Source organism: Pristis pectinata, chromosome 1, assembly GCF_009764475.1.
Source record: "Pristis pectinata isolate sPriPec2 chromosome 1, sPriPec2.1.pri, whole genome shotgun sequence".
NCBI lineage: Eukaryota > Metazoa > Chordata > Chondrichthyes > Rhinopristiformes > Pristidae > Pristis > Pristis pectinata.
Window position 1 is genome coordinate 62,868,847 of NC_067405.1, and position 21,502 is coordinate 62,890,348.

Below are 21,502 nucleotides of genomic sequence, written 5' to 3' on the forward strand. Positions count from 1 at the left end.
GGACAACATTAGAGTTGTGGGATGAGGTCTCCCTTTTTCCTTTTTTAAAATTTTTTAAAATTTTATTTACAGCGTGGTAACAGGCCCGTCCGGCCCAACGAGTCTGCGCCGCCTATTTTAAACCCAAATAAACCTACCCGTAGGTCTTTGAAATGTGGGAGGAAACCGGAGCACCCGGAGGAAACCCATGCAGACATGGGAGAATGTACGAACTCCTTACAGACAGCGACGGGAATTGAAACCCGATCGCTGGCGCTGTAATAGCTTCATGCTAACTGCTATGCTACCGTGCCACCCTCTGGTCAACATCTCAACAATAAAGAATACCACAATATACAAGTCTATGCCTGAAGGTTTGTAGGCCATATAAAAATGGTTGCAATGCTTGGTTATTTTAAAATGCACAGGCTCAAGAGAGATGGGTCCTCCTCCTTCTACTAAATCTAAATATTATAGATATTAAGGGAAGAGAGGGATATAGATCAGTATTGGGGAGGGGTGCTGAGGTAAAAGATCAGCCATGATCTTACTGAATCTCAGAGCATGCACGAGGAGCCAAATAAGGGACCTTGTCAAATGCCTTTTGGTGGTCCAAATACACCATGTCTACTTATTTCCCTTTAAATATTCTGCTTGTTACATTCTCAAAAAACTCAAGCAAATTGGTCAAACATGATTTGCCTTTCATAAAGCCATGTTGACTAGATTTGATTAGATTGGCTTTCATAAATGATGAGCTATTTCTTTGATTAGTGACTCTAGCATCTTGCTAACAATAGATGTTAAACTAACTGCTCTATAATTTCCTCCTTTTGGTCTTCCTCCCTTCTTGAACAAGGGAGTCACATTTAACATTTTCCAATCAACTGGTACTATCCCAGAGTTAAATGAAGTTTGAAAAACTTCAGTCAATAGGTCCAGGTAGGCTAACTGCCAATAGGTTACTGGGTCCTGGCAATTTGCCTACCTCCCGTCCCATGATTTTTTCTAGTACCTTGTCCATCTTGATTACCATTTTTTCGAGTAGTACCATGTTATTCGAAACTAGGTCATCATGTGTTATCCTTCACAGTGAAGACCAATACAAAACAAAATAGTTTAATGCACCTGCTGTTTCCTTGTTTCCTGATATTAATTTCCTGGCGTCATTCTCTAGAGGTGCAACACTAACCTTAGCTAATCTCTTCCTTTATATATAGCCATAGAAACTTCTCCTGTTCATTTTGATATTCCATGCAAGTTTTCTCTTAAATCAATTTTTGAGAGAAAACTAGTCTTGCTTCTATTCCTTATGCTCTTTCGTGTTATACCAAACTGAATGGTGTTCATGTATCACTACAAGAGTCAATGATAAATTTACCCAAGGATGTCTGTATTGAACTGATGAAAGTGGAAGTGAATTTACATGACACAGCATCCAAGAATATTTTACAGCCATTGTATCACCTCTTACTGAAGTGTAAAAAACTAATCATTTTTTTATTCAGGGAACAGAGGAACTAATTTGTGCCCACCACATCGCCCCCCCTCCCCCCAAGACCCCCCCCCCCCCCATGCTCCCATGAACAACAATGTGATGTTGACTAGATGATCTGCTTTTTGTTGTGGATAAATACTGGCCAGAACATACAGAATAACTCTCCTTGAGACAAACTTTTGACAAATGACTTTGGATAGGTTACTTGTAATAATTTTTCAACGTACGAATATCCTCAATGGACTTCTTCTGCGACCTAAACCCACTTTTCCTATCTCCAGATTCCAGCATCTGCAGTGTTTTGAGTCTCTACCTTTTCTTACCTCTCTTTCCCAGTTCTGGCAAAGGTTATTTGACCTGAAACATTTACCCTCTTCCCCTTTCCACAGATGATGCCTGACTACCTGAGTTGTTTCCAGCATTTTCTGCTTTTATTTCAGTTTTCCAGCATCTCCAGTTTGTTTTTGATTTTCCTTTACCGTGTAATATCTATTCCTCTGATTTTACTTTCAAATACAGTTAATGTTCTTCTCTATTCCAGGTGGTACAGCCAATGGTTTGACCCAACAATGAAAATGCAGCCCTCAATCACCTTTCTAGCTACCTATGGTCTGGTTCTCTCACTCTTTGTCACTGATTCCCTTCAACAAGGTAAGACAAACTGACTTTTTGCAGCGTCTGAGCCATCACTTATTCTGAACTGTGTTGTTAATGGCTGAAAAGAACAAGTTTAACTATTTTTTAAAGATATCTTTATTATACACACATACATCAAAACACACAGTGAAATGCATCCTTTGTGTAGAGTGTTCTGGGGGCAGACCACAAGTGGTTCCAGCGCCAACATAGCCTGCCCACAGCTTCCTAACCCGTATGTCTTTGGAATGAGGGAGGAAACCGGAGCACCCGGAGGAAACCCACACAGTCACAGGGAGAACGTACAAACTCCTTACAGACAGTGGTTGGAATTGAACCCGGGTCGAATAAGATTATGAAAGTCACCAATTTCATAAAGTGATTTAGTACTCTGAAATAGTTTCCAAAAATACAGTGTGATATATTCCAAGACTTCTGTGTTGTTCCATGTAAAGTGATATGACAGATTCAAATAGAAAGCAGAAATGCGAACTTTTATGTTGTACTTACAGTATGCTGTGGTGGTCATTTACACAGGTATATTGTTTTAATTCCATGCAATCCATTTCTTCTACTCATCATCAGATTTTTAGTATTATCGAATACTCCTTAACCAAATGATGTCATGTGTACAGATGATGCACCATTTCAGTTGGAGTAAAACTAACCACTTTGAGAATGTGTCAAATTCGGTCACCAGTGGTTGCTGTTAGTTGATATCACTTGGACTGGAGTAGAGGACTGTAGTTAACAAGTTTGAGCAGGACTGGCAAACAACAAATAAATTACCAATGTTTATTATTTCATTGTACATTTAGGGGCCTGTGTTAGATAGTGTCTGTGTGCCAGATAAAAACCTGGATAAAGTTCTGGAAGTTTGTATTGATTGGCACATGACATAAATGACCATTTGGATTAAACACCAGAGATCCGCTAATGTGACTGAAACCAAGACCTGCCCTCAGAATAAGAGAGAAGACACAGAGAGGTTGTTGCTGAAATGAAAAACTAGCATTTTATTTATACAGCATTTTCATGACCTCAGCTTGCCTGAATGTTTTTACAACAATAGAAGCGACTTTTTGGTGCAAATACAGTTGTCATGTGGGAAATTTGGTAATCTCTGCCCAGCAAGCTCCACAAATAGCGATATGATAACAACCAGACTATCCTGTTGGTGATGATATGGATTGAAATATGGGTGTAACAATGAAGAATTTAGTAGGGAAAATGCCCACACTATCTGCATATACACTCCAACCAGTGCCAAACCTATATGTTGTGATCACCATGCCCAATGCTTTCCCTAGTTGAGTGTCCATAAATTGAGCCTATCTTGGCTTTAGCTACAATACAGTTCTGAAGGGATTAACTATTCTCCAGTAATTTGTTAAGGATTCCTCTAATCTTTGCCACTTAATCATGCCTGACTTTAACCAGTTGTTTAGTTGCAACTGCATCTTCAGCTTCCTCAGCCTGAAGCTCGAGAACCCAGCTCTGAACCCCTCTACCAGTCCACCTCTCTTGTTTTATAAAGTGCTCCCCAGCCAGTTCCCCTGCAATACCTTGCCACTCTTCTACATTTAGTCTACAGATATAAATGCCTGTCATGTTAAAGATTCTCCTTGATTCTATATTCTATGTTCCATGTTTTATTTTCCGTGTTCTATGGACTTCTTGATCAGGCTTTAAGTCAGAATATCATAGAGTTGTACAGTAAAGAAATAGGCTCTTTGGCCCATCACATCTATACCAACCATTACACCTATCTACACTAATTCCACTTGCTTACATTAATGTCCTGCTCATTCAAGTACCTGTCCCGATGCCTCTTAAATGTTACTGGTCCAGCCTCCATCATCTCCTTTGGCAGCTCATTCCAGATAGCAACTACTCTTTACTGCTCAAATCTCCTTTAAACCTCCTCCTGCTCACCTTAAATATATGCCCTCTAGTTTTGGACACCCCTACCATGGGAAACAGATACTGCCTCTCTGTCCAATCTATGCCTCTAATAATCTTATATACCTCTATATTGTGGCTAGCAAAGATACAAAAATCTCTGCCAGGGCCCCATCAATTCCTTCTCTTGCTTCCAACAAGGTCCTAGGAATTTGGTATCACCAATCAAGTTAATTCTTTCTCTTTGATTAGTATTTAGGCCCCGAGGATTAATCCTTTATGCGCTTCAAGACTGCTAACACCTCTTCTTTCATAATGTTGATATGTTCCAGGATATCACTGTTCCATCTCCTGAACTCACTAGCTTCCACGTCCTTTTTATGATAAATACAGATGAGAAATATTCATTTAAGACCTCACCCATTTCCTGTGGTTCCTATATCACTTCTTATCTCCCTCATATCTCCAATGCAACATAATGCTTATATTTGGTTGATAATGCTCCTGTTAAAAGTTAACAGTTACTGTTAATATTAAAGGTGTTACATGAATGGAAATTATTCTTAAAGCTATGATTCAACAATGAGTATCACTGCCAATCTTATTTCATTATCAGCAGGTGGCTGCACAGACCTCTTTTCTAAAGATTACGAGTGGAAATCATGAACAATTACTGTTTACTGATACCAACTGCAGGATATTCATTGGGGAATAATCTGTTGATTTACCAGTGAGATGAAATAATTGGAATGAAATATCAATTGCCACTGTCCAGCTGTTTGTGAACAACCTCTGTTATACTTTAAAGAAATGTGAAGAGAATGAGGAAAAATACCTCAGCCAATCACTGAAATTAATTGGCTCTGAATTTAGACCACGAGTGTATTTGGCATTCTCAAAAAACACTTGTCAGAGATGGTGTGAATAGCTGCCATGCAAATTGGGAAAATATTTGTGTTCCTTCTTTGATTTGGTGGGTGTTAAAGTGATTTGAGTGTCTTTTTTTCATGTGGAACATTTAGATAGATGTTAAAAACATTGTGTTTTCATCAGATTTACAAAATCTTTTTTTGGATTCCACCTAGTGAAAGACAACAGGCAGCCCTGGGGCGGCCTATCGGTTGAGTCTCAGGCTAAATAATGAGTGATTGTAATCTTAAATACAAGTAGAAATTCTACGTTCTGCTCTTTGGTGATGTTTGGCTCATGGCCAAGAAAAGCAACTGAATAAACTTTAGGGAAAACATTGGATACAGTTGCTATACACAAATATACAAAGAATTATTGCTCCTTAAACTGAGAATGGCTAATTGAGTAAGAGTTATTTCAGGACACAAAATCATTTTTCTCTCTAGGATAACGTAGGTATAGATGCTATGAATAATTCCTTCAGATCAATCAAGGTCATCACAGCTGGAGAGTGGCTGAAATATTAGAAGTACAGACATATTTAATTAAAATTCAGGCAATTTCCCTCACTCTCTTTATTTGTATTCATGGCAGATTGCAGTTTTCCAAGTGGAATGCATGTTCCTTCGGAGCCAAAACTTGAAATTAAAACATACAATGAATGGGGGCAGCTTGCTTTAGAGTTACAAATACACTGCTGTACTTTTCCACAAATGGGACCTGATGTCCATTGCATGCACCTAATAATGTCAAAATGAAAAAGAAAGCCATCAACCTTAAGCTATATTAATTGTAAGAATGTCATTCACACAAAAATGAACAAATTAGCAAATTGGATACCTGGCTCAGACCTAACTGTTTCTGAAAACCAAGTGAAATACTTAATTTTCTTGTGTCAATTTCCTCATCCTTTAATGGCAGCTGATGTGCAGACTGGTTCCGACAGTGATAAAAGGACTCGATGCATGAAATTAAGACCACACCAAAGGAGAGCCTTATGGATGTTGATTTTATTTTGATGATAGTCGCAAGGTATTGGACTCACTGTACATACAATTAAAGACTTTCCTTTCCTGACTAAACAGGCAAATCAGCTTTACTACTAGATTCATAAACCATAGCTCACAAAATGAGCACTCAGCTACTGATGTAACCTCTTCCAGTCTACCAGCAAAGGTCCCAGTAAAGCTGACACCCAGGGAAACATTAATGGAAACTAACGTTAGGTGGTTATTAATATTTGATTTGGCTTATTTTTGTATGATATTGCTTCAATAATCTTGTCATTATGTTACCAATTTAAAGAATTTAAGAAGTGTCTCGACAAACATTTCAATTGCCTAGGCATAGAAGGCTATAGGCCAAATGTTGGAAAATGGGATTAATATGGTTGGGTGCCCACTGGCTCCACACATAGATACTATGGCGAGGCAGGAGAAGCATGGGTCATCCTCCTCATTACAGAGAAGTTTAAGAGTAAGTTTTATAGAAGTTTTCAAAATCATAAGACTTTTGTTAGAGAGAGTGGTCCCAGAGGGAGAAGAATAAACAACTAGCAGACTCAGAATTTAGGTGATTGACAAAAGAACCAGGGACAACATGAGGATATTTTGTTTTTATTATGCAAGGAGTTGCTTGAAAGGTGGTAGAAACAAATTCAACTGAAAGTTAAAAATGGGAACTGGATTTGTCCTCAAGGGAATAAAGTTTACAGGTTACAGGAAAAAGAGTAGAGAAATGGAATTAATTGTATAATGCTTAAACAGGCATGATAAGCTACATTGCCTTTGTTTTAGTGGGGTATAATTCTATGATGTATAAATATAAATTATACAGATTCCCTTTAATCTCCACTCTACAAACAAACAAACAAACAAATAAATAAATAAATAAACAAGAGTGTGTGTGTGTGTGTGTGTGTGTATTTATATATATATATATATCAATTGCAAGCTTGGCTAAGGTAAAACAAGTTTTGTTTTATGTCATAAATTGACCTAATTGGGCAGTGTTTTCAGGTTTTTATAAGGCTCGGGTTTGTGGTAGTGTTCACCTTCGTTATTCCATGAAACAACAGCATGCATGGTTTAACACAGGAATCAAAAATTCGTACCTCCAGCCTGTTAATTTAAATACACTACTTAAAAAATTTTCATGCTTCTTTACATTTTCAAGGTTTGTTCAATTAAGATGACTTAATAAACTTTTGAAACTGTTAAGGTGGCTGAATAGTCTTGTGAGAGATCAACAAAGTCTGTCTTCACTACAACAGGTGGTGCTTGGGTGGATGGATGGGTGATTGGTTTGGGATGTCCCACACTTCTAGTCATTCACTTACCTTCATTAATTCAACATCTCTTTTAACAACTTGCAATCAAATTATGGATTTCTAGACTGGGCTTTCCAATGTGCAATTTTTTTAAACAAACATCTGATATTTTTCAGTGCAAGGTTCATTCTGATTCCATTTTAATATTTTACAGCCAGGAAAAGAGATATTGTCTTCCTAGTCGATGGCACTCACGGAATGGGGAGATCATTCTTTTACGTCCGTAAATTTATTTCAGAAATAATTAACAATCTCAACATTGGACCTGGCAAAGATCAAGTTGCTGTTGTTCAATACAGTTTTAACTCAAGACTTGAATTTGGCCTCAATGTTCATTCAACAAGAGATGATCTTTTGAATGCAATGAAAACTCTGCGATTTAAAACGGGAAGACTCCTCAATACGGGTGCAGCCCTGGACTTTGTCACAAAGAACGTCTTCATCCCAGCTGCGGGCAGCAGAAGAGATGCCGGAGCTGCACAAATCCTGGTGTTCATCACTGCCGGCAAATCCAGTGATGATGTTGGGCTGGCAGCGGAGGCAGTGAGACAGGCTGGTATTGTGCTCATTGCTATTGGAGCCAAGGCTGCAGTCACATCGGAGCTGCAACAGATCACTTCTGATCCAGATTCTGTTTTTAAATTGAGTGAATTCCGAGAATTGCCAACTATTCAACAACAGCTGCTTTCTAAAGTTCAAGCAACGCTTGTGACAGAGGAACCAATTCCTCCTACTGAAGGTAAAAACCTTTAACAGATTTACCTGCACAAGTAGCATAAAACAAAGGGGCATGTAACAAGTTCCTCCTAAACTGGGCTTAAATATTAGAGTGTTTTTCTTAAATTTAATTTCTTAATGTGTTTAAATTCACCAGCTGCCATGGTCATATTTGAATCCTTGTATCCAGAACATTAGTCTTGGTCTCTACATTACTTATACAGGAACAGAGATGCTCAGTTATAGCCCATATCTCCAAATATTTATTTCCTTCTATGCTTCCAAGAAGGTGTGCTTTCCCAGGGCAATGACCTGGATATTCACAGGAATGGTTGAAATGAGTGTCTGATCTTTTCCTTCATTGCCACTTTCCTGTACTCACCCCATCATGCTTGAAGCCACTGTAACATTGAACTACCCTGAATAATATAAATAACGTAAGAGCAAAAGGAGTTAGTTGAGATTATTGCAAAGTAATGTGAATCCAACAGCCAAGACAGACCAATTTCAAAATAACTTCTCTGCTCTCAAACCCTGATGAAACATCCTTCTGTCATGAGTACAAAAATAAGTTAAGATTCAGGCAATAGCAGTTTTCTTGCATCAGCAATCTTTGTGGCCACTTCAAGAAAATCGGATTGGTCTCAACTCCACTATCAAGCCTCGATTCCCTTTGTCGAATACTCCATCTCAGTTTTCAAATCTCTGATTTTGCCAGACTTTCTGAAAAGATAATTATCAACAAATTTGTTACTTTCTCAAAGAGCTCCATGGAGTGGGGAACTTATCCTAGATTTATGATAATCACTTCATAGTGCCATGTACAGTATGTATGATATTTTCAGGATTTCTATACAATACAAGTTTAGGTTGTTTGTTATTTTCAGGGCCATATTTCATTCCATTTTTGTGAATGCTTAGAGCATCATTTGATGTAAATGTCTGTGGTAATTCCGAAAAGTATTCTTACTCATTTCCTTTGGTTTAAATGAACACAACGCACAAGTGTTTTTTGACATCAGAAAAGCTTTATTGACCTCAACATAGAAGAGTTGCACTTTGCATTAGGAAATGTTGGGTTCACTGGATAATCTGCTAGAAAGGTTGCATGCAATGTTCTGGCCCATGCTGTAACATGTCTGATATCCCTGTGTACAGCATGTGGTCCATCCTGTTCAATGTTAACTATGCATTTCTAACAAGTGAAAGGAAAACAGATGGATGTGCAAAGACAGCCTTGTTACCCTGAATACCATCATAAGATAATGAACTATGGATGACTGGCATACATGCATTTTGTTGTCGTGAGTCACCATGGAAGACAGGGATATTCCTAGTCTTACATTTTTTCAAGCTTCATATGATTTCTGCTCATTTTATATAACCTAGTGTGTTTTTATTTGTATATTTTTTCTAGCAACAATTGCAGCTGAGATCCAGAGAGACATTGTGTTTCTGATTGACGAATCCGATTATGTTGGAAATTCAAATCTACCATTAGTCCGCAACTTTATTTCGAAAATAATTGAGAACCTTGATATTGGAAGGGATAGAGTGCGAGTCAGTCTGGTGTTATACAGCAACACTGCAGAAACAGAGTTTTATCTGAACACCTACTCAAAAAAAGATGAACTTCTGTCTCTACTGAGGACTCTCAGCTTTAAGGGTGGTAAGACACTTAACACTGGGAAGGCGTTGGACTTTGTCCTGAGATCTCACTTTATCAGATCTGCAGGTAGCAGAAAAGAAGAAGGTGTTCCCCAGTTTTTGGTGCTTATCACTGGTGGAAGGTCTGGAGATGATATCAGACGAGCTGCAGATGCATTGAAGCAGAACACTGTAATAACCCTTACCGTTGGAGCTGGGGCTGCAGATCCTGACCAGCTGAAGGAGATAGCCTTTAAACCCAACCTGGGCTACAATGTAAGGGACTTCTATTCTCTGCCAGGCATACAGGAACAGGTAATAGCATTATTACAAAGGCTGCGTGTTCAAACAGTACCTGTAGAAGAAGCAACAGTACCTATTGAAGTGCCACTGGTTACTACTACCAAAGGTATTTGAGTTATATTCATTTCAGTCATTATGATTTTGAAATACTGTTAAAATTACCTTTATTTCATTGGGGTCCATCAAAAAAATCTTTGGAAATCATTATCCATCTCCATGTTTGGGCAAATCCTTGTAATGATCTATACCTAGGAGACCCGTAACAGTGTTGTTGTAATAATAATATTTATTTATTAGTCACATGTACATCGAAATACAGTGAAATGCGTCTTTTTTGTGTTAACAACCAACACAGTCTGAGAATGTGCTGGGGGCAGCCTGCAAGTGTTGCCATACTTCCGGCGTTATCGTAGCATGCCCACAACTTCCTAACCCATATGTCTTTTGGAATGTGGGAGGAAACCCACGTAGACACAGGGAGAATGTACAAACTCCTTACAAACAGTGGCCAAAATTGAACCCGGGTTGCTGGCGCTGTAATAGCGTTACATTAACTGCTACACTACCATGCTGCCCATTACACTACTGTGGATCTTGGGGTCCGAGTCCATAGCTCCCTGAAAGTGGCTGCACAGATTGATAGGGTGGCAAAGAAGGCATATGGAATGCTTGCCTTATCAGTAGAAGCACTGAATTTATGAGTCAGAAAGCTACGTTCCAGCTTTATAAAACTCTGGTGAGGCTGCATCTAGAGTATTGCATTTAATTCTGGTCACCCCATTACAGGAAGGATGTGGAGGCTTTGGAGAGTTTGAGAAGGTGCAGATGAGGTTTACCAGAATGCTGCCTGGATTAGGGGGCATGTACTATACGAGAGGTTGGAAAAACTTGGGTTATTTTCTCTGGAGCGGTGGAAGCTGAGAGGAGACCTAATAGAAGTTTATAAGATTATGAGAGGCAATAGACAAGAGTAGACATTTCCAGGGTCAAAATATCTAATACTAGAGAGCATGCATTTAAGGTGAGAGGGAGTAAGTTCAAAGGAGATTTGCGGGACAATTTTTTTACACAGAGAGTGGTGGCTGCCTGGAATGTGCTGCCAAGGGTGGTGGTGGAGGCAAATATGATAGAGGTATTTAAGAAGGTCTTAGATAGGCACATGAATGTACAGAGAATGGAGGGATATGGACATTGTATAGGCAGAAGGGATTAGCTTAGTTTGGCATTTAATTACTAGTTTAATTAGTTTGGCACAACACCGTGGGCTGAAGGGTCTGTTCCTGTGCAGTACTGTTCTATGTTTTATGATCTATGTTCTTTGTATGGAATGATAGTGATTCTGGAGGCAATAGAGACAGCAGATGTTGGAAATCTGGAGCAACACACAAAGGCGCTGGAGGAACTCAGCGGGTCAGGCAGCAACTATGGAGGGAAATTATCTGTCCATTTCCCTCCATAGATGCTACCTGACCCGACAAGTTCCTCCAGCGCCTTTGTGTGTTGCTCATGATAGTGATTCTGCTGGAGTGGGAGTTTAGGGAACTGTGTGGTAAGATACCCCAAAAGCTTGCACGTTCGACTTGTGACTGCATGGGACTCCCCCGGAGCCATGGTTTCCTCCCCATATCCCAAAGCTGGTAGGTTAATTAGTGTAAGTTAATGACAGAATGCAAGGGAAGTTGATGGGCATATGAGACAGAATAAATTGCAAGGCTATCAGGGGAATGTGATGGATGGGATTGTTCTGCTGGGAATCGGCCTGGATATGATGCCTGAATGGCCTCCTTCTGTGCTGTAACAAGTATGATGTTATACAGTTAAGGGTGGAAAGATGCATGTGCGATGAATCCAAGGCTAGAATGTAGACCAAAGAGTTAGATTTAGGATTAGCACGGCTTGTAATGATAAGGGGAATGAAACCGAAAAGGGGTTTATAAATGGTGTTGAAGATTTTGAATTCAAAAAGAATTTTATGCAGTATCTTTCAAGTCCTCAAAATGTCCCAATTCAAAACACTGGCAATGAAGGACTCTGTAATAGTTTCTATTGTACAGTGAGGAACAACATCACAATGAGGTCTCACAAACAGCAATAAAATAAACAAAAAGGTAATTGCTTTATTATGAAAACTGAAAGATAAATGTTGGTCAGAATATCAAAAAACTGCCCTGCTTCAAATAGCATCATTCTTTTCCTCCAAGTATGAAGATACTTGAAGTCTCAGTCAAAAATATGCTGACATTCTGGACTAGAGGTGAGAGTGCTACCAGTGAGTGAGATTGATAAACTGTATGAGAGAAAAGCATGGAATAGATGTTGATCAGGGCAAGAGAAGACTGTGATTGATTTTGGGAGATCCAGTGGGCAAGCAACAGGGGCTATATCATCAGATAATAAGGACCCCATGGCAATGTTGCTATAGAATCAAAGAATTGTTGCAACACATAAGACCATTCAGCCTATCCAGTCAATACTGGTTCCTAGCAGAGCAATCCTGTCATTCCCATTCTCCTGCTCTTTTTCTTTATCACTGCAAATTATTCCCTCCCAGGTGCTTATTCAGTTTTGTCTTCAGTGCCTCTATAGGCAGTGAATTCTAGATCATAACTAATCACTGAGCAAAAAGGTTTTCTGCAGATCCCCTTGTTTTTTTTGTACTAGGAAGGGTGAGATTGTCAAGGAGAGCAACTCCAGCTTTTCCACAGTAACTTCATGACTTCTCTTATCCCTCAAACCATTTCTTTTCTAAGGCTTTTCTGCACCTATCTAGGTTCTTTGCACCCTGCATTTAAGTGAACAGAACTGAATGGAATGTTCTAAGTTGTAGTTTAACTAGTGTTTTGTAAAGTTTCAACATAGCTTCCCCTCTTTTGTATCTCTACTCATGAATTCCAGAAACTCATAATCTTGTCAGCACATTGCCTCTCAGTTAAGAGTTATCCACAGTATAGGAAGCCTCAAAGACAAAGGGAGCGGCAAAAGAATTCTTGCACCAACTAAAGGAAATTAAACGAAAGGTATGAATTTATGGTTAGAGGTTGGTCCTTCTTCTCCTGATACCTTTTGCCTCTTAATTGTTTCCAATGAAAGAAAGAAGTATATTGTACCTCAGTTATATAACATGCTGGCTCATGAAAGGTCAGTGAAATGAGGGAATATCTGTGGGAAGGAGTATTGAGGTAACTCCAGGGTTCTCTTGGGTCATCAGAATTCCGCTCCATTTGTCCAAGGATGAGAACAAACTTGCCTTTATATTGTGCCTTTATGCTCACAGGCATGTAATAGCACTTGGAATTAGTTTCTGGAATTGGTTTATTATTATTGTCACATGAAACAGGATACAGTGAAAAGCTTTTGTTTGCATGCCATCCAGACCAATCGTTCCATACATAAGTACATCATGAAATACAGAAATAGTGACTTTTGTGATAGTCATGGATCTATTGGCAAAGTGAATGAATCCACAATAATCAGATATTAATCCTCTATCACTGATGTTGGTTGACAGATATATATTGGTCAGGACACTGGCTTGGTGTGATCCAGCCATCTCTGTGTCAAAGCAGATTACCCACTAACTCTCTCATATCACAGGTAAGGAAGCTTAAATCAACAAGGTACAGAATGAATCCATGTTGTGTTAGACACAGAACTGATTTTCATTAAATCATTAGTGTTAGTATGCTATATAGTCCCAGTCCAGGGCCATTTGATTGCTGTCATTAGCCTGTAATGCAGCCTCTCTTTCTGTAGAGTAGTGTTAATGCATTTTTCGACTCCATTGCTGCTACCATGTGCTCCTCCTGATCTGCTTATCTCTCTCTGTCCAATTCCCAACCTCTTTCCAAATGTCCCCATCTTGCTAATCTAAATTTTGACTATCTTCCCTTCACCAGAGCTGGTTCTCCCTTTCTGATTGCAGATAGTCTCTCTATTTGCACCATTGTCCTCTCCTCTGAGTTCCTCTCTATACTTTCTACCCTTTAACCAGTTCCCCGATATCTGCAATCTCGTTCCCAATTGTTTGTTAGTGAGTACCATGTCTTTTTACCACAGCCAATAAAAAAGAACCTTGTTTCTGACTGGATGGCATGCAGTTTTTTTTTGATCATTTGCAAAAAATTGCAGAAGAACCTACCAAGTGAAACATGGGGGAAAAAATGTGGGATAGGTTAGAGGAAGCAGCAAAGTGGATTTTGGAAGCAGGAAGAAAGTGGTGTGGCTGTTGGCACGCTGTGCAGACAATGAATGTGGTTGGGATAATGTGGTCTCTGAGATCAGGAGAGGTGGAGATGAGAGGAAGCTGTTATAGAAACATGGTGGTCAGCTGTCAAACTGCAAGGTAAGTGGAAATCAAATAGAATGACATTAAGTGTATCCAGTGGACAGTAACCTGGCAACCAAAGAAAGTGCCTCACCTGAATAGATTTTTATTTAGTTATTTATTTTTTAGGATCCAGGCATTGTCAGCATGCCCAGCATTTATTGCCCATTCCTATGTAGTCATGAGTGAGCCACCTTCTTGAACTGCTGAAATCCTTCTGCTGTTTGGAAGGGAGTTCTAGGATTTAGACCCAGCGATGATGAAGGAATGGGGATACAGTTCCAGGTCGGGGTGGTGTGTAACTTGGATGAGAATCTACAGGTAGTGATGTTCCGATGTGCCTGAAGCCTTTGTCCTTCTTGGTGGTAGAGGTGGTAGAAGTTGCTAGTTTGGGAGGTGCTGTCAGTAATGTCAGGGCAAGTAATTGCAATATGTTTTATAGATAGTACACACTGCAGCTACTGTGGAGGTGTGATGAAACAAATGAATGTTTAGTGCAGTGTAATGCAGGTGCTGCTTTTTTCCAGATGGTGTTGAGTTTCTTGTAAGTAGCTGGAACTGCACTCATCTAGGCAAGTAGGAAGTATTCGATCGAGCTCTTGACTTGTGTCTTATCATTGGTATAAAGACTTAGGAGTACGAGGAAGTGAGTCACTCACCTCAGGATACTCAGCCTGACCTGCTCTCATAGCCATAGTATTTATGTACCTGGTCCAGATGAGTTTAAGGGTGACCCCCAGGATGTTGATAAGAGGTCTTGGCAATTGAAAGGTCACTAAATATCAACTCAGAAAACTGATCTGAGCTGAGAATAAAGGAATTAGCTTCACAGAATTAGCTTCACAGAATTAGCTTCACAGAATTTCATTAGAAAAAGAATGTTAATAAAATATTTCTAGAGAGCTAGCTGGCACTATCAATGGTGGCTCAGTTAAAAAGTTCTGAGTTCAAGGCCCACTGCAGTGATTGGAGGACAGAAATCTAGTTTGAAGTTTCTGTGCAATAATGAGGGAGTACAGCTTTGCTTTTATTAAAATATGTGAATACAAGAACACAAGAAACGCATGAATGAAAGAAAATAGGAGCTCAAGACTGCCCTGCCTTTCAATATGATCATGGATGGTCTGTGTTGACCTCAACTTCTCCTCTGTGCCAGTTCCCCATAATCCTCAATTCCTCAATCTCTCAAATACTTATCTTCCTCTACTTTAAACATATCTGATGATCTGGCTTTCACCACCGTCAGGAGCAGAGAATTCCAAAGATTCACTATCTTCTGAGAGAAGAAGTTTCTATGCACCCAAGTTTTAAATGGCCAGCCCCTTATTTTGTAGATATGTCCTTTCGTTTGTGACTCTTCTGCTTGTGAAAAGCATCTTAACATCTACTCTGTCAAGCCCCCTTAGAGATCTTTGAAGATCTTGAACTTCTGATGAGATATTAAAGAACCCAAGTAAAAGCAAGGAGGTTATATCTGGTGCCCTGCCCAATAGTTACCCTTGTTCAACATTTGTAAGACAGATTTTCAATACATTACTATATTATTGTCTGCTGGTGCTTACTCTGTGCAAATTACCTGCCACATTTCTTACAACTCTGACTTCACTTTAAAAACTTGTGATTGGCTCTAAAACACTATGGTGTATCCTGGAAAGGGATGTGAATGGTTCTAGATAAATGTCAATCTTTCATTTTTCTTATTTATACACTGACATTAGTTTCAGCTGAGGCAGATGGGATAAAATTGTGCACTTTGGTTAGTTGGAACCTCTGTGAAATTAGTTTGAAAACTCACCTCTAGTAATGACACACCATTTGTAAATTTCTCAGTATAGCATCTGATAGATATCGTGAAAAATAGTATTTTAATATAATGTCAAGAGGTGTGTGAAATATTAAGAAGGAAGTGGAATAGAGCACCATATACAGTGATAATGCAAGGTATGTTTTATCATCCTGTATAAGATTTTCACTAACACTATGTTATGTAAAATGCCTTAACCTATACATCAATGTTTCCATGTCCACAGCCAAGAAGAGAGATATTGTCTTCCTAATTGATGGTACTGCTTTTATGGGAAGATCTTTCTCTCAAGTCTGTGAATTTCTTCTGAAGATAATTCCAGAGTTTGATATTGGACCTGATGAAGATCATCTTGCTTTGGTGCAGTATGGTTCTAACTCAAAAGTTGAATTTTACCTCAATTCTTTTTCAACTAGAAATGAGGTTTTGAGTACCATAAAAAAACTGGCACCGAAGATGGGAAGACCCCTCAACACAGCTGCGGCATTGGACTTTGTCACAAAAAACGTCTTCATCCCAGCTGCAGGCAGCAGAAGGGATGCCGGTGCTGCACAAATCCTGGTGCTCATCACTGCCGGGAAATCCAGGAACAATGTTGGGCCGGCAGCAGAGGCAATGAGACAGGCTGGTATTGTGCCAATTGTTGTTGGAGCCAAGAATGCAGTCAGATCAGAGCTACAACAGATCACTTCCGATCCAGATTCTGTTTTCAAATTAAATACCTTCCAGGAATTACCAACCATTCAACAACAGCTGCTGTCTAAAGCTCAGCCAGTGCATGTGATAGAGGAACCAATAATAATTATCAGTGAAGGTATACGACTTTGATAAATTTAAGAAAGATAACATGGAACAAAAATTTCACTGAAATTCTAAATTCATCATAAGAAATAAAATTCTTTTCGCTTCCAGCAATGAAAAGAAATAAAATGCATGAAACATTTTCTATTTTTGCAGTTATTCCACCAATGGCCTTCTTTGTTTTTAATTTATAATAAAACATTGTTCTATAATTTGTTAAAACTGAGCGGTGTTCCTGATGGTATAAGACTGTTGCAATTGGCTAGAAGCACAAAGTCCAGTGTTTTGGATTGTCATGGGTTTGAGCAAGTTGTGCTCTTTTACAAATGCCATGCATCTTCATCTTAAGCTTTCCCTTATAGTTTAATGCTGTGGATCTGAACAGTCCTTTCTGAATATTGTACATTTCATTCACCCACAGAATTCAAGTTGTCTTTTGTCACGATCTCCTAGAAACTGGATCCATTTGCATTTGTTTTCTGTACACAGTGTCCATAAAAAAACACTGCCGCCAGAGTGTTTGAGTTGTTTGTACTCATTTCTGTAGAAGCCCCACCCATTGAGATATCAGACTTGTTTTTACAGGTGTCACTCACCCAAATATGCATTTCATTTCTGTGTCGTATTTTGTGCAATGTGTCATCAATATGTGCAGCTTGCTTTAATTACTTAACCACAGAAATTGGATCAAAACTCATGACCTACATCCTTTGTAGATAACTCACCATAAATTGAAAAGTGCATCACACATAAAGCAACCCGTACACAATATACTGTGACACCCCCAGGACTCTGTTTACTTCTGGCTATTGCTGATCGTGGGGGTTTGAGGTTAGTTGTGGCCATATGATGTGATCTGGCCTGCTCCACGCCCACAACCCTCTACATTTACCCCTCCTCCCTATCTTTCGTGATCTCTTCCCAATCCCTGCCCATTCGTCTTCATCTCTGTCGCAGCCTCAGGCTGTCATAGTGAGATCTCTTTCCTCGGGGTTAGTACACAAATCATGCCTGTCGAGAAAGTAGCTGCCATTTGTGAAGTGCATAGGTCTGGTTGGTTGAACACTTTCAGAGGAAAGAAAACCATTATAATGATCCCTTAAAGGAAAGATATCTCAATCTTGTGATTTTTTTGGGGAGGTTTGGTGTTATCACTATGTGCAGATCCAATTTAGCACACCTACAATACAAATGGTCCAATTTCTAGCCAGTTGCTTTAAGACTGGTTTAAACTTGAGTTATTTTTCCTTTTATAATAATGGTCTTAATTCAGAGTAGGAACCCTTTGAGAAATAAAGAGAAAACTGGTGACTGAAGTCTCCATTTGGCATAAAAATTAGAAATTGTTGTACAATTTGCAAGGTGAACAAAGATGATTTAATCTCCAGAATTTTGTACCACCTGATGTTCATTTTATTTTTCCAGTTGTACCAAAGGAAATGAGCGAGAGAGACATTGTGTTCCTTATTGATGGATCAGACAATGTGGGAGACGCTAATTTACCTCATGTCCGTGATTTTATCATAAGAATAATTCAGCATCTGGCCATTGGACGTAACAAGGTGCGAGTGGGTCTGGCACAGTACAGCGATGACACAGATGCTGAATTCTACCTAAACACTTACTCATCAGAAGCTGAACTGCTGTCTCACGTCAGAAGCCTCGGACTGAGAGGTGGGGCAACGGCCAACACTGGCTCTGCGCTGGACTTTGCCATTAAATACTATTTTACTAGTTCTGCGGGAAGTCGAATAAAGGAGAACATTCCCCAGTTCTTGCTGCTCATCACTGGTGGAAGGTCCAGCGATGATGTGGAGGAGGCAGCAGATGCGCTGAAGCGGGCCGCTGTCATGACCTTCGCTATCGGTGTTAAGAATGCAGACCCAGCCCAGTTGGAAGAGATGGCAATTGACCCAAGTTTGATCTTCAATGTGAAGGAATTCCACTTTTTGCCAGATGTCGTGAATCAACTGATAACACCACTGACAATGCTGAGTGTTCCAACAGTAGTTATTGAAGAACCAACAGCACCTATTGAAGAACCAACAGCAAGTCCTGAGGAAGAACCTCTCACCACTACAGAAGGTACCTGAATTATGTTCTGTGCTTCTTTCAGTTATTACTGCTCACTGGCGCATTTATAAACAATTTTATATTTACCAAATGTTCCAGAGACTGTCAAAATACAGTATAGCAGTGGAGATGCAGCAGGACTGCATGATCCATGTTCATGATTTCCTCCATTATTCTGGTTGATTGTCTTTCTCCTCCCTACTTCCCGATTGTCACCCTGGACTTCTGGATCCACATTCCAACACTCTTGACTCAGGGACCTACCCCTGTATTTTGTAGCTCTTCTCTGTCAATGTACTTTGCAGCAGAGGGATGAATATAGTTATGTAGTGTGCCTGGTAATGAGCTTCAAAGTCAAGACCACCAGCTTGGATCTCAGACCACAAAAGTTATGAAAGGACTGCATGCACCATCGTGTGTTTTGACATTATGCATAACATATCCATTAAACATTACTCACAGATGAAATTTAACATCAGGAACACTACTTCTCAAGATCTGTATGTTCTACTTCTTTACAAGCCCACTGTTACTCAGTAAACTTTCCTTATTTCCTAAACTTAGAGAAATATAAAGTATAACTTGGAGAAATATGAAATTTAGTCTGCTATTTTTATCTAATTATACAATACTTCATTCAAATTATATGGAATGTGCCCATAAAAATTATTTTGATGTATATAGATCCTTCAATTAAGTTTCAAATACATGATTATGATTTAGTATATTACTTAATAGAGTCTTGTTAATATTTTTCAAATCCCATTGGCTTGCTTCAATAGAATGCAAGTGTCTGAAAATCTTTCAAACACAATTATGCCTTATTTTTCAACAATTTCTGAATATTTTCTACTCAATACATTTTAACTTTTATTTTAAAAAAATGTAGCTTGCATGTTGCTTGTGTCAGAATAATAATTATTTTTCAGTCTGACAAGGTTGAGCATGGCTCCCTGGTGCCTTCAGATTTTGCATTCTGTCAGTGCACAGCTAATTGCCATTCCTTTTATAAACAGTGTTGGAGATGCAGGACATGGGTATGTTCGAGGGGCCATCTCTCAATAACGGCTACTTAGATGGTTGTTCATAATGGATTGTGGGGTAGTGTGCTCCCCACAGGCCACTAAAGGTCTACTTCTCAGCACTGAGTCCATGAAATTAGGATTAAATTTTCAGACTAATCTTTTATGACACACAATAGCTGAGGACTGAGAGTCAGCTATACATGCATAGAATGTATACTTCACATGCAGAGTGTAGTAAGCTACCTAGGAGAGGTTAGTCCTTGCTAGCCAACCGCAACTTCATAGATCTATAGATTTTTGGATGGTGGGATGGTGCAGCGTTTAATGTTACTGCCTCACAGCTCCAGTGACTTGGGTTCAATCATGGCCTTGGGTGCCATCCGTGTGGAGTTTGCACATTCTCTGCATAACTGTGTGGATTTCCTCTTGCTGCTTTGGTTTCCTCTTATAGAGGTCATTTAGCACAAAATATTTGTGCTAAAGAATAGGGTTATCTGACCTAACCCCACGTTCCAGCACGTGGCTGTGGCTCTGTAAATTATGGCTCTTCAAGTAAGCATCCCAATTCTTTTTACACGCTGAGGAATTCTGCCTCTATCACCCTCTTCAGGCCTCTCCAGTCCTTTGGGTGAAAACATTTTTCCTCTTCTCCCCTCTAATCCTTCTAGTAATTACTTTAAATTCATGACCCCTGGTTTTTGATCCCTCTGGCAAGGAAATTAGGTCTCTCCTTTTTACTCCATCTAGGTCCCCCTAACAATTTACATACTTCAATAAAATCTCACCTCAGTACATCTATTCCAAAGGAAACAGCTCCAGAGTAAACAATTGAGCTAAAAATTTCTAGTTCTGGCAACATGCTTGTAAATCACATCCTTTCTGTAATTTGATAACCAGAACTGCATATGGTCTAATTTAATTATGTTTATGCTCAGTTCCCAGGAAGGAGAGAAAATCCAATATGAGAGATATTGTGTTCCTTGTTGATGGTACTCCTGGAATGGGGAGGTCATTTCCTCATGTCCGTGAATTTCTGATGAAAATAGTCCAGGAGTTTGATGTTGGACCTGACACAGATCACATTGCTGTTGTTCAATATAGTTCTAATCCAAAACTTGAATTTGGCCTCAATGCTCATTCAACAAGAGACGAGCTTTTGAATGCAGTAAAAAAACTGCGATTTAAAAAGGGAAAACCCCTCAACACGGGTGCAGCACTGGACTTTGTCACAAGGAACATCTTCATCCCAGCTGCAGGCAGCAGAAGAGATGCCAGAGCCGCACAAATCCTGGTGCTCATCACTGCCGGGAAATCCAGCGACAATGTTGGGCCAGCAGCAGAGGCAATGAGACAGGCTGGTATTGTGCTCATTGCTATTGGAGCTAAGAATGCAGACACATCGGAGCTGCAGCAGATCACTTCTGATCCAGATTCTGTTTTCAACCTGGTAAACTTTGAACAATTGTCAACTCTCTCTCAACAGCTGCTGTCTAAAGTTCAACCAGTGTTTGTGACTGAGGAACCAATTCTTCCGACCCAAGAAGGTAATAGTCTT

The 21,502-nt window shown here is 39.5% G+C and overlaps 2 protein-coding genes across 3 annotated transcripts in view; both read left to right on the forward strand.

Annotated features, from left to right (window-relative positions):
• The window catches only part of LOC127586534 (collagen alpha-3(VI) chain-like), a 31,919-nt gene extending 15,449 nt beyond the window's left edge, over positions 1-16,470 (forward strand). The window contains exons 2-6 of the mRNA XM_052044892.1: positions 2,019-2,128; positions 7,408-7,992; positions 9,388-10,026; positions 16,275-16,408; positions 16,465-16,470. Of these exons, the coding sequence (XP_051900852.1) occupies positions 2,047-2,128; positions 7,408-7,992; positions 9,388-10,026; positions 16,275-16,408; positions 16,465-16,470 (1,446 nt within the window). The 5' untranslated portion in view covers positions 2,019-2,046. The remainder of the gene's footprint in view (positions 1-2,018; positions 2,129-7,407; positions 7,993-9,387; positions 10,027-16,274; positions 16,409-16,464) is intronic.
• The window catches only part of LOC127578923 (collagen alpha-3(VI) chain-like), an 86,804-nt gene continuing 81,733 nt past the window's right edge, over positions 16,432-21,502 (forward strand). For both annotated transcript variants that reach the window (XM_052031502.1, XM_052031509.1), the window contains exons 1-3: positions 16,432-16,862; positions 18,275-18,934; positions 20,883-21,491. In XM_052031502.1, coding sequence (XP_051887462.1) covers positions 16,505-16,862; positions 18,275-18,934; positions 20,883-21,491 — 1,627 coding nt within the window. In that variant the 5' untranslated portion in view covers positions 16,432-16,504. The remainder of the gene's footprint in view (positions 16,863-18,274; positions 18,935-20,882; positions 21,492-21,502) is intronic.